This window comes from Fundulus heteroclitus, chromosome 23 (assembly GCF_011125445.2).
Source record: "Fundulus heteroclitus isolate FHET01 chromosome 23, MU-UCD_Fhet_4.1, whole genome shotgun sequence".
NCBI lineage: Eukaryota > Metazoa > Chordata > Actinopteri > Cyprinodontiformes > Fundulidae > Fundulus > Fundulus heteroclitus.
The window spans coordinates 33,452,415-33,466,358 of NC_046383.1; the positions used below are offsets into that span (position 1 = coordinate 33,452,415).

At 42.3% G+C, this 13,944-nt stretch overlaps 1 protein-coding gene across 1 annotated transcript in view; it reads right to left on the reverse strand.

The window, feature by feature from the left end:
* The window catches only part of LOC105927650 (mitogen-activated protein kinase kinase kinase kinase 4), an 84,201-nt gene extending 76,842 nt beyond the window's left edge, over positions 1 to 7,359 (reverse strand). The window contains exons 1-2 of the mRNA XM_021317606.2: positions 7,218 to 7,359; positions 6,619 to 6,684 (exon numbers count right to left, since the gene is read on the reverse strand). Of these exons, the coding sequence (XP_021173281.2) occupies positions 6,619 to 6,684; positions 7,218 to 7,274 (123 nt within the window). The 5' untranslated portion in view covers positions 7,275 to 7,359. The remainder of the gene's footprint in view (positions 1 to 6,618; positions 6,685 to 7,217) is intronic.
* Positions 7,360 to 13,944: the final 6,585 nt, after the last annotated feature.

Consider the following 13,944-nt stretch of genomic DNA (forward strand, 5'->3'; position numbering starts at 1 on the left):
ATTTCCTGTGTGGCGTCATGTCTAACCTCTGTCCTTGCAAAGCTGTCCTCCAGCGGGGATGGCTTCTACAACAGCGATTACACAGAAACAAAACAATGCACCAAATGTGCAACAGAGTCTGCAGCGGAGCTGGTAAAAACCTTTTTCCAACAATGCAACTCCCTGTTCTGACAACCCAAAGCTGTTGCCTGCAGTTTGACTTGTTATTTAGTTTGTGGTTGATGTGCGTGGGTGATCGTATCTGGAACAAGCCTTCACCAACTCTGCATTTCCTATCTCTGATAAGTGGGTCTCACACCTCTTGTCGTTATCTACCTGCGTAGAGCACAAAGCACGCTAAATGATTTATTACAGAAACGTTAAACTGTTCTACAAGGTTAACGCGTGTTAGGCTTTATAAGTCTCAGTATGGGGTTTGCAGTCTTCAGGTGTTGAGCTGTGCAGAATTCATGGTTCATTTGTTTCTTTGTACTTTGTTTTAAAAAGGACCCTGACTTTAATAGCTAAGGCTGAGTGTCATAAATGTCCAGATTTTTAAAGCTTTGGAAATTTCAAATTTTAATCACTTGCTTTAGTTCAATCTGTGAAAACTATCTGGCCATTTTAGGAGAAAAGGGTTTTTCCTAAGCCAGGTAACTCTGACCCATTGATTGTTCAATATTAACAAGGAAATTAGATTTAAAGAATGCTGTGTATACACATAACTTAGCAAAGAACTAATGTCAAATTGGATATTTAGTTTATTAGCAAAAGTTTGAAATGAGTATACTTCTGTTACTCAGGAGCTTGTTTGCTAGGATTCAGATCCCTCACTTCACATGTCCAAATTTTCAGTAAAAAACACTGAACTACAAATTGTCCTCGATCGTCTGATGAGCGTGATTAGAAAAGTTACCTTACACAGCCTTTAAAAGTACAGATTAGAATGTGCAGTATAAATACCCAAACTCTGCCCTACAACAATATAGTTCGCCAATTGAATGGACTTTATCTGCAAAAAGCTGACTTGGGTCTTTTGCACCCACCACACTAGTCCGTAGAAAGACACAATGCATTAGAAAATAATACTCCAGCATGGCCTTGGTACATATTTAAACGGCAATAACTCTGAGCTACCTCTATAGTTATGCTGCTATAGGGTTAGGCTGCTGGAGGACATCAGGGTCTATTTTTCTCACTCTGCTGAGTTCTCCTACTGTTCTCCAATTTGCATTGTTTGTTGTTATTTCAGCTTTGAACTTTTTGGTGAACATTGCAGCAACAATCCAATACTAATACTAAACTCATGACAGGCTTTCCATTCTGCACATATGAAGAGCTGCTAACCACAGCATGACAGATGCTAGATACTAAAAGTGACGGCCAGCCCTACTTTCTGATTCATTTTGGATAGTAATAATCTGACCACTCGGAGGCACTGTTAGAGTGCTGAAGCTCCTTTCAATTAAATCTCTTTCCCCGATGGCCGACTTATCCCTAAAAAGTACCCTGTGAATTCAACACCCCTGATCACAATAAACATGCATTACTCAGAGGGGCGGCGTGGTGCAGCTAGCTTATGTTGTCCGGGAGGCTTTCTACTAAACTATTGCAGATACAGGAGCTTTACAGAGCTTTTTATGTTGCTCTCAGACGTCAAGGCATTGATTATTTTGGCAACCGTCCCTACTTTACGCCATCCTTGGTATCGCGGTAACGGAGCGTTCCGACCGACCACGGTGACTAAGAAATTTCCGCCTGCACCGCGCAGTGTTCACCGCTGTACATTTCGCATGCACAGCAGTGAATACCGGCTTCACCGCATCATCAAATAGGAGCTTCTATCTGCTTGTCTGTTCAACTCAACATGGCGGACCGGGGGTTTGACCGAGCGAGTCACCGATGACTCTGATGACCGCATTTAATGGGGAAAACCCGATAACGGTGCCGGCGTCCGTGCTACGGAGCACAGACAGAAGCAGCCGCACAGAGCAGAGCAAGAGGCCAAGAGACAGATTACCCGACATGCCCACAGAGGCTGCAGCTAGTCGGTCCAGTTTTGGAGCTTATACAGGAGGACGAATGATGAATGACTTAACAGTCCTTTTGAGGGCTAAATTAAAACGCCTTTTTTCAAAGCCACCCCACCCACAAACCTCTAAAGAGCACTCCTTATTTCACAAGTTTTCTATCTCCTTTTTTGATTGAGAAAAAAAAAAAAAAGGTTTGTCTCCGCTACGCTCCTTCACTGTGTGTCACAGCAACAACCAGTTTCTGATTGGTTGCCGCGACGCAATTTGATTTTTGAACTCCACGACAGTCGCTGGAACGGTGAATTCAGCGCGGACCGCGGTGGGTGAGAATGCACCATTACTGGTGTATAAAAAAAACATATTTAAATAAATAGGCCTGGCGGGGGGTGCAAGTAAAGCATGGCGACCCGGGGGAAACCCTGAAACAATCGTCATACCATTAAAAATATTAGGCCACTTCTTCACATGAAAGTATGCTTAAAGTTGTGGTAGAGGGAATGTATTAAACAGCAGTGGAAATGAAGTCCCAATCAGCTGGAGCTGGATTTCCTCCTTATCTTGAGGTACTACACATAAAGAAAACCAAACAATCATGACGTGGGTAAATAAACAGAGGAAACCCCCAGATGCTTGGTCAGCATCTCGTGCGCTCACATCAGTCAACAACTATGTGTTTTTGTAAGGCCCAGTTTCTGTGTGTGTGTGTGTGTGTGTGTGTGTGTGTGTGTGTGTGTGTGTGTGTGTGTGTGTGTGTGTGTGTGTGTGTGTGTGTGTGTGTCAGGTATTGTTCTTCAGGCCCTATTCCAGTCCTGGTTTCCCCTGTTGGAACTCAGCCCTGCACTCCCAGCAGGTCCTTAGAAAGGAGATATCGTCGGTCCTCTTTGTTAAAGAGGTTCCTGCACACTTTCTGTTGGAAAATTACATTTTTAGACTATAATTTCCCTTTAGGACTATAATTCAAAAATCTACTTCCATTTTCTGTCCATTTCACAAGCCGAGATTAAGTGTGAATTAGTTTCAGTTTTTTTTTTGTTTTTTTTAAAGTGTCTGTCAGCATCACACTGATCCAAAAGTGAATATGCAAAACCTGTTTTATCACATATAAATGGTGGGTTTTCAGTGAGTAACTGGAAAACCCAAACACTGTTCATTTTGGGGTAAATTATATTTGACTTATTCATATTAATATCTGGAGATAACACGATCTCCAGCTTGTTTTGTTGTGATCATTTCTTTGTGTCGTTATCTTGGGTTAACAAGTCCGTTTCCACCTCTCACCGGGTCAATAACAAGATTTCAAAAACTCATTTGATCACGAAAAGCTTTGTTAGCTAAGCTTCGCTTTCTTGCTTTGATAACATTTTCTTGTCCAGTTTTTTTTTTGAGATAGCAAAATCTCAAGCTTGTTTTTGCCGTGATATCCGTTTCCTAAAGCCATTAGTGATAACATGATCTTAAGTTAGTGTGCGTGATTATTTTCAGTGTCTCATTATCTCGAGATAAGTCTTAAACATTGTTTGGTTGCAATAACGCTTTCCTTATCTCATTGAGTTAAGATGATTTTTGACTCACTTTTTCACCATAATCTTCATTATTTCACATGGAGAAAACAATGTCTCAAGCTTGTTCTTCTCGTTTCATTATCCCCGCGTCTCATGACAGCCGGCGCTAGCATTTGTTCGGACGCGATTACGGTTTAATCATCCCTAATATCGAAACGGACTTATTTCGACCGAGAGAAATTACGAGAGCGAGGCTATCAGCCACTCAAGCTGGAGCAACGCATGATTGCTAGAGACTATGTCCGGGTGTCACGACAGAGACAATGAATGATGAAACTGGATCTGATACAAGAAGTACTTGCCGTTGCGCCATAAACACATCATTACCCAAAAATAAATTAAAGTTCTGGTTTGGAACCCCTGGTAAAGATGAAAAGGGTCAAAAGTATTGATATAGGCTGCTTTTATATTGTAGCGGCATAACCTTAAACTGATTTTTTTTTTTAAATCCCACCCTTAAGTTGAGGCCATTTATTCAGCTGGAGGCAAAAAAAAAAAAATCTTTATTAGGAAATACAACAGATTCCACAAAATCCCTGCTGGTGCAATTCCGAGTACCCACGGTGTCAGTACATGTGTGGACATTGTCCTTTGGCAACCGGACAGCCCCTAGTCTTCTCATTTCACATTTCACAAGGCTGGAGAAGACAGATGAGAGGAATCATTCACCACTCCCGTTTCCTCTAGCTCATCCAGAGTTCCTGTTGCTCTCTTAAGGCCCATTCATACCTTACGTTTGGCCTACACGTCCGTATTTCTGTCCGTACGTTCTTTCCGTTGACTCCTTCATACCTCCGTCCATTGAGGTGCGCAATAACCAATATTTCCTCTAGGTGGCAGTGCTGGGCACCAATGATTCGTCACTGATCAAACATGGCGACGGTCCAAGACGTGATTTTGTTGTATTTGCTCCGTAAGTAAACTCTTTGTTTGTCCCTGTGCCCCGGACACCAACATCATATGTGTGGGTAGTTGCGGACAAGCTCCGCAAGTCGTTCCTCGAATCCCGCCATTGTTTAAAGCCCAGAATTCTAACCTTCTTCCTGATTTTGTTGACATTTTGTACTACAAACTCAATAGCGCCCCCACCGTTTCCGGTGGTATTGCTCCGTATTGATCCGTTTCGTCCGTAATCGTAAGCTTCCAATTTTCGTGTCAAAATACAGACGAAATCGACGGTTAGAACGTATGAAACACTCCACACGTATCCGTCTTTTACACGAGGTATGAATGGGCCTTTACTCGACTCACACGTTTTCAGGAGGACTGATGTCATGGAGCGGACCCTCGTTGAAGAGTCCACACAACCTTTATTTCACAACGACCACGATGCCGTGAACTACTGACAAAGTTCCCGGGGTCTTTGGAAGTGAAACAGACCCACAGCATCACAGACCTTCCACCGTACTTAACTGTGGGCATTAGGTACTTTTCCACATAGTAGACCTTCGCTTTATGCCTGTTGTACCTGCAGTGTTGATGTTTTTGTTTTTTTTTATTTAATCTCCCATAGGTCTGATAATCTAGCTGCTGATACGTCCCTAATAATATTTCATTCCTCCCAGCAACTGCTGTAAACATAAAAACCCATGACGTGCGCAACAAAAAAAAAAGTGTCTTTCCAGTTACCACAGCTCTTCATTCAACGTAAATATTTCTAGACCACTGGTATCTTTTAGAATCTCTGAGCCATCGCAACTTTTGCGATACACCCAGCCTCCACGAAGGGGTTCATCCCCGGTGTTCTCTCTCTCTCTCGTTTAGGCAACGTTTGCGAGCGATTTCAACCCGTGTCCCTCCCCGTCCTGCGCATCTTTTGTAACGTTTCCTCTTTCAGGAAGCCGAGTGGCAACCTGAGTCACACGCCTCCACTAACGGTCTGACAAACATTTCCCACGAAGAGCAGCGCAGCACGAAGAAAGCGCCACAGACCACCACACTGTCGCTGCTATACCGTTTCTGTGTCGGGGAGGGGGGTCCTTAGGACGCTCTGCCCATACACGGATGCTAAGGCCGTGCCCCGGGTCAGCCGCTACCCTCGCCGTGAACCCAACGGGACCTCGGCTGGTAAAACCGAAACGAATTGACGAAAACGGTAGTAACGCACGCGCACCTCTGCTGCCACAGTGACAGCACAGGGCACAGCCAGCTGCAAGGGTCTAAAAAAAACAAAAAAACGACTAAACACCTCTGACCAGAAACCACGGCCCGCATATAGACAAAACAGATAACGCTATAAGGAAGTGAGCTCCACCCGGGGCCCTTTAAAGATGCTATGCATGCACATGTGATTCTGGGTGTGAGAGAGAGAATGCGTGTGCTCTGACCAGCTGGATATTCCAGTAAACACACACGTCTGCCAACTGGAAGTAGCTGTCATACGTTTTTTTTTCCCCTGAAGCGGCGTGTCATATGAGGCGAGACGTAAGCTCGTCGGCACCTTAAGCCAACGAGCTTACCCCTTTGCTCCTGATACCCCTGAATAAAAGTCCGCCCATGCAATACAGCGCAACTATGACTCCAACGATCCAAAAAACCTGCTGGCAGTAGCAAAGCTGGAAGGAGTTCTCTTTGGGATGAAAACGAACCCTGAACACGCCACCCTAGCGGGGGACACAAGGTGGCGGCCGCATCATGCTGTGGGGGGATGCTGTTCTTCAGCGGAGACAGGGAAGCTGGTCGCTGTAGCTAAATACAGGAAAACCGTGGCAGAAAACATGCAGAAAGTGGGCCGGAGGATCTCCGTTGAGCTGCCTTTGCACGGCACAACGGGAGAAATACCCCCAAGAAAAAAAAGACTTTGCAGCTGGAATCGACCACCAATCAACTCAGGTGGGCTGAATACATAAAGGTTTCAGATTTCTGTTTGCAAAAAGAAAAATACGTAAAAAAAAATACAAAATGTTAAATTTTCCTGTCACGTTTTATAGGTCTATCGCCTAAAATCCCAACAGAACAACACTAGAGCTGTGCTCGTAACTTAGCATCAATGGGGTCGGGGTCAAGGCCGTGTGACAACTCCCTGAGCAAGATGGCCACCTCACCTTGTACACCTGGCCGTAGGTTCCATTGCCGACCACCTCCACCAGCTCAAAGATGCCTGCTGGATCCTGGAGAGAAAAAGAAATCCCAGTGAGGAAAAAATAAATAAAAAAAAGAAACAGGAAGTTTGAACAGGATTGATGGGGGAGAAACAGTTTACCCTCTGAGGGAGAGCTGCTGAGTTTACTGCAAAGGAGCAGTTGATACTGCATTTTAATTTTTTTTTTTTTTTTTTTTTTTACAAAGTCATGATGTTGATTCAGGCCACTTGTTGCATGTCAGCCTCAGGAGCCCAGCAGAGAAGGAACCCTGAGCAAAGCCAAGCAGGGCAGACAGCGAGCATGGAAGTTACAGACGGGGACACACTGTGCGCACACAGCCTGAGGGGCCCCGTCAGACAGCAGCCTCCGCTGAGGGCCAACACCTGGACCAGATCCACAGTCCCAGCGTCTGACAGCTCAGCTCGGTTAGTGATGTTTAAAAACCACGGCTCGCTTCCAAGCGACACCCAACACATCCTGCTGGGTTTTTACTTCAACACCGAGTTAACAAACAAACACAACAACAACAAAAAAAAAAGAAGACATGTTTTCAAACTCACTCTCAAAGCAGCGAGGTCTATACTGTCCAAGCTTCGCGTTGTGTTTTCTCGCGACATTGCTGTCGGTAGTTGCTGTCAGCGGCTCCCAGACATGGACGGTGCGACTTTCTCTCCGCTAACGGTGCCAACTAACGGCTTTTGCCTCCCCTCGGCTCCATTCTGAAGTTTAGCTGGGAAAGCCGGAGTCGAGAAGCAGACTGCTTCCGGAAAGACCTGTCACAATAAAAGCACAAAGGGGACCGGTTTCTCTCGCCTGTGTGTTGATTTTACTTTTCTAATTAAAGGTAATCGCTCATAACATTCCGTAAACATTATTATCAGACTTTAAACTGTATATTATTTTGCGTGTTCCGTTCTCATCCCTTGTCGCGAACCTTTTGGACTTTATTTTTGAATGCTTGAAGTCGTTTCCGGTTAAAGCTTTGGGCGTTTTTTACTGTTTGGCAAATGTTCCTGTGTTTTGCTTCTAAAAGTTTTTCTCCTCGTCTGTTGAGAATATTTGCACTACTAATGTGCCTTTTCCGAATATAAAAACTCAGTGGTAGCGCACAAACACCGTTTTTAAGCCCCCAAAAATAAACAAACAAACGAAGAAACAAATAATACACGAATAAACGAAAAATTAAAAAAAAAAACTTTGCTGTGTCATAATCTTCCCAGTTTTGTTGAAGTGGTCAGACCTGAAGCCTATCTGATGCAAGCCTGTGTCTCATGATGACATGCAGAACCTACCGTACTGAAACTGAAACGGAAGTTATTGGATATAAAAAGCAACCCCCCCCCCCCCCCCCCCCCCCAAACAAACAAAGAAACAGATGCATGTTAACAGTGGAGTTTTATGTGCTAATGAAATAATGTAATAGAATGTCGAGAGGAGTTGGAGTTAAACGATTTCTTCCTCAGGTCTAGGTTTTGAACTTTGTGATAATGGGGGGTGAATTAGTTTAAAAATATTCAACATGTTTAAACGTTCAGCAGAATACCTGCAACCCATATCAATAACAATATTTCGATTGTTAAAGTGACAGAAGTTTTAAGAAATATTCAGCATCTTAAGCAGGCGTTTTTGTCTGGGTGCAAAATACTGACTGCTCAAGTGGGGTAATCTGTCCACAGGACAACTATTAGTCATGCACGTCACAAATCTGGCCTTTGTAGTACATAGGTAGCGTGAAGGAGGAAAATGTTGAAAGAAATTCATAAGAAGTCTTATTTGGAGCGTGTCACAAGACGTGCAAGGGGTCCAGGTCAAACATGTGGAAGAAGATGGCCTGCTTTCACGCCAACCTGAACACACCGTAACCACAATGCATGGTGGTGGCTGCATTGTGCTGTGGGGAGGATTTTCTTCATCTGATTAGAGTTGTTGGAAAGTTGGATGAAGCAAAATACAGGGTGATCCTGGGAGGAGAGCCGTTAGAGGCAGCACATTCTTGAGATTAGGTTGGACAATGAATTTTCTCTGTAAATTTAGACTCTAGATGCCTGAGACATGGACTAAAAGATGGTTCCACAAAGTAAATGTTTTTGTGACACTTTGCCTCGGTCTACAACATCAAATCCAATAAAATGCAGTGACATTTTTGATTAATAAGTGACAAAATGTAGTAACCTTCACAAGGTATGAATCTGTTTTTGTCTGTTTTGTAAATCAGGAGTAACACTGGCTGAAAATGATATAAAACCAACTAATGTTTTAAACTATGATATGAGCAGGTTTTAGCGGTTTTTGCATGACATAGATATATTAATTCAATTCAATTCAATTAAATGTTATTTATATAGCGCCAATTCATGAAACATCAATCAAACATCATCTCAAGGCACTTTCCAAAGTCAAATTCAATCAGATTATACAGATTGGGTCAGATTATACAGATTGGTCAAAAAATGTCCTATCTAAGGGAACCCAGTTGATTGCATCAAAGTCCCGACAAGCAGCATTCACTTCTCCTGAAGATGCGTAGAGCCACAGGGAGAGTCGTCTGCATTGTCCATGGCTTTGCAGCAATCCCTCATACCGAGCAAGTATGAAGCGACAGTGGAAAGAAAAACTCCCCATTAACGGGAAGGCAAAAATTCCAGCAGAACCAGGCTCAGTATGAACGGTCATCTGCCTCGACCGATATTAATTTGCCAGAACTGAATGACACCAATACTGCCTGTGATATATTTTTAAAATCTGTCTTTATAGTCATTAGCATGGAAGCTATGTGCTTTTTTTCACATCATATTCCCCAAATATCAATATTCCATAAATTAATATGTATTCATCCTCCTTTTTTGCAACAGTATGATGCCGTTCTTTATTTTAAAACCTAATATGAGAAACGAAACTGTGGTTGTTTAAAAATGACAGCAGATTTCCATCTGTAGGCATTTATCGAAAAATTAAGAATTTGCCAAACGTCATGCATCACTTTAGCTGGACTGAGAGCAAATATGGCTCAAAGCAAAAAAAGTCGAACTAAGAAACTGATGCTGTTAGCTATCCTGTAACAATTGTTGCTGACATCATCTAGATTGGTGTAGAACAGCTGCAAAGTGTAAAAAAAAATTTTTTTTGCCACTTTTTGGTTGTTTTTTGTGTTTGTTTTAGCCCTGCTGAGTGAACTTTTAGGAAATCTGAAGGTCTAGACTTTCTTGGAGCTCCTATAGTCCACATTTAAGCAATCTTTCAGCACAACAAACAACATAGTGCCCATTCAATCATACATCTCCTCACTTTCCAATCATTGCTGATTTCCCCCTTTCATTTCTATTTGCATGTATAGCATGCATTGGTGTGATTGGAGCTCGACATTCCAGTCTCCTGACTGACCCAGTGACTCACAGGCAGGATGGTGGAATAAGGCTCATTATGTGGCGGGACATTGCCGCTGTGTTTGTGAGCGTCGAGGAGAAACAAAAAGCAAGACTGTGCTGGAGCTTGCTGTGGGAGAATGAGAGGTTGAAATTGACTCTCTTGCTCCCTCTGTTTGTGCAACTGTACGCGTTTGTGAATGAGACGAATTACGGGGCGAGAGAGGCCAGAGTGGAGGGCCGTGTATGAGTGTGTTATGTCGCAGCGAAGAATGGTCCCTCTGTGGTTTGACAAAGTTGCCCTGTTTGCACCAGGGTCAGCTGCCTACGCATACATTCACACACACACACAAACACACACACACACACACACACACACACACACACACACACACATTTGTGAACCTGTATTTAATCTAAACAAGACAAGGGTCTGTGAGGCAACTGAATAAAATAAATTCCATGCTGACGGAAGCGTTTTTCCTTTTTTTTTTTTTTTGTTGCCTGTTTATCATAATGAGGTTGTGATTTTCAAAGGTGTGTGCTGCTATTTATATGCGAGAAGTCAAATATTCAATTCAATTCAAATTTGTTATACAGCCAATGTGAAGAAGCCTTTGACTGAAGAGACCCTGTTTTCCAATGATAATGTCATGAAGAGGATGTTCCGGATGGGATGGTCCATAATTTTCCTGATTTTATGCCAAATCCTTCTTCGCATCATCATCTCCGGAGCTTCCACAGTCGTCCCCAGAACAGAACCAGCCTCCTTTGGTTGTTGAATATAAGGTATGTTGTCCTTAGAGAAAGTGGACTGTTGCTTAGTGACCTATTTTTAGATACAGGACACACAAACACCGAATTTAAACTCAAATCTTTATTCGCAAAACTTTTTACCAAAAAAAAAGAAAGTGTGCCCTCTGAACTCTTTGAAGGGGCGGAGCTTGTTGACGGAGCGTTCCTGGGTCTGCATTTGTGATTGTTTGGGAGGCTGTAATGACTGTTATATTAACGTATACGTATATATGGCTAGAATGCAAAGGGAAGGAAAGCTGTTATTCTATTGAACTTTTTATTGACCCTTTTTTATCACTGATGTATGTCTGTCGATCAATATACTGTATATTGTTATTAAATTATTGTCCAGCCCTAATAGAGGTGATATAATCATGTTTCGGATGCTGCAAGGGGGTTCCTAGAAATACAATCTCTTGTAACCTGGTGTAAATCTTATCTGTCTGACAGATTCCAGTTTGTTCATGTTGATAATAATTCTTCAAACTTTAGGGTCACTTGTGGAGTACCACAGGGTTCAGTCCTTGGGCCAATTCTCTATTTTATATATATGCTCCTGATTGGCAAAATTATCAGACAGCATGGGATTAATTTACTCGTGCTGATGACACTCAGCTATATTTATCCTTGAATCCTGATGAACCAAGTCAATTACTTTGACTGCAGACATGTCTTGATAACATCAAAACTTGGATGACTTTAGATTTTCTGCTTTTAAATTCTGACAAGACAGAAGGACCAGGGTCCTCAAAAATAAACTTCTTAATCAATCACTTAATCTATATGACATTAAAATGGCCTCTGGTAAAAAATAAAAAACCTTGGCATTATTTTACACCCAGACATGTAATTTAATTCCATATTAAGCAGGTTTCCAGAGTTTCCTTTTTTCACCTCCTGAATATCGCCAAAATTAGAAACATTCTGTCCAGGAGTGATGCTGAAAAACTAGTCCATGCATTTGTTACTTCAAGGCTGGATAATTGTAATTCTTTACTATCAGGAAGTCCACAAAATGCAGTCCTTAAGTCTTGCTTCAGTTGATCAAAAACTCTGCAGCAAGAGTTCTCATGAAAATCAACAATATTTCTCCAATTTTAGCGTCCCCTCATTGGCTTCCTGTTAAATGAAGAATATAAATAAAAATTCTCCTTCTCACATATAAAACCCTTAATAATCAAGCCCCATTATATATCAGAGCTCTGATTACCCCGTATGTTCCTAACAGAGCACTTCGCTCTCAGACTGCAGGTCTGCTGGTGGTTCCTAGAGTCTCTAAAAGTAGAATGGGAGGCAGATCCTTTAGCTATCAGGCTCCTCTCCTGTGGAACCAACTCCCAGTTTTGGTCCGTGAGGCAGACACCCTGTCTACTTTTTAGACTAGGCTTAAAACTTTCCTTTTTAATAAAATCTTATAGTTAGAGTGGCTTAGGTTACCCTGAGCTATCTCTGTAGTTATGGTGCTATAGGCTTAGGCAGTTGGAAGACATCAAGATCTACTTTTCTCACTGCTTAATTCTCCCACCATTCTCCTATTTGCATTGCTTGTTGTTATTTCAACCTTTAACTTTTTGTTCTCTCTGTCTTTTTTTCCTCTATATAGTAGGTACACCTGGTCTGGCGTTCCGTTAGCTGTGACATCATCCGGGGTGGAGGGGGGAGGGGGGGGGGGCAGATCATCTGCCATTACCATATAACATAGAATGGCTTCTTGGATGAATGTGTGCTTCTGTGCTCTTTGTGTCTCTGCTCTGGCCACTCAAACTGACCCTGGTTCTGCTGGAGGTTTTCCTTCTCGTTAAAGGGGAGTTTTCCTCCCCACTGTCGCTTCATGCTTGCTCAGTATGAGGGATTGCTGCAAAACCATCAGCAATGCAGACGACTGTCCACTGTGACTCTATGCTTCTTCAGAAGGAGTGAATGCTGCTTGTCGGGACTTGATGCAATCTGCTGGGTTTCCTTAGATAGGAAACTTTTTGACCAATCTGTCTGTATTATATCATCAAATTTGACTTTGTAAAGTGCCTTGAGGATGGCATGTGTTGAGAATAGGCGCTATATAAATACAATTTAATTAAACTGAATCAAAACTAGACACGAGACTCATGCTTTCCTTTCTCACTGTCAAACACTAATTCTGTTTTAGATCAGGTAGGAATACTTAAATTACCAATAACCAGATTTGTTTTAAAGAAAAGGTTTAAATTATTCAGGTGCATTCAAGTTTTTGGTAGAATTACCTTTTAAATTGTGCAACTTGGGCAGAATTTTGTTTGAAATATTTCTACAAGCTTTCAACAATGTGTGACAGGAATTTCCTTTGGCCCATTCCTCCAGTCAGAGCTGTAAGTGAGTCAGCTTTATGGGCTGTCTTGCTCAGACAAACCTTTTTAGTTCTGTCCACAGGTTTCTGTGAGACCTGACATCAGGCCTGGGTAAGACATAGTTGGACCTGAACAGAATCAGGGTGGACTGGATTTCTCCAGTTCTACTTATTGAGGTGGTCTAAAATGAAAATTAGAGTAGAATATCTTCTATTAAAGAAAAATGAACAGATATTTCAGAAGCAGAAGCAGAAGCAGCTTTATTTGGTCATGACTGTGCAGACAACAAAGAAATCTGACTTCAGTTACAGTGCTCGCAGTGTACAGACGTCTGCTATAAATATAGAATGAGTGAGTTATTTTATGAAATATGCAAAGAAAGAAAAAAAAAGGAAGTTCTGAGTTATTGTGATTGTGCAAAGATACTTATTTTTGTTTCATAACAGTGTAACTGACTAATCAGGCTGTGAGGTGTTAATCAGACAGACAGTCTGGGGAAATAAAGTGTCTCTGTGGCGGCTGCAACCTGAAGGTTATAGGCTACACATTTCGTGCCAAGGATAGGTGGGATCTACAGAGATGTTGGCAGCTTTTATCCCTACCCCAGACCTAGATGGGTGGACAGCTCAGCCCTGATGATCTTCTCTACCAACCAGGGCCGTGCAGAGACCATTGAAGGGCAGGTGCCCAAATTAAAAAGGGGCCCATTTGACAGGATTCTAGTACAAAGTTTAACAGAACTTTTACAGTTCAATGTACTATGATGTATTACAAAATAGGTAACATAGAGCTAAACAATATATTCA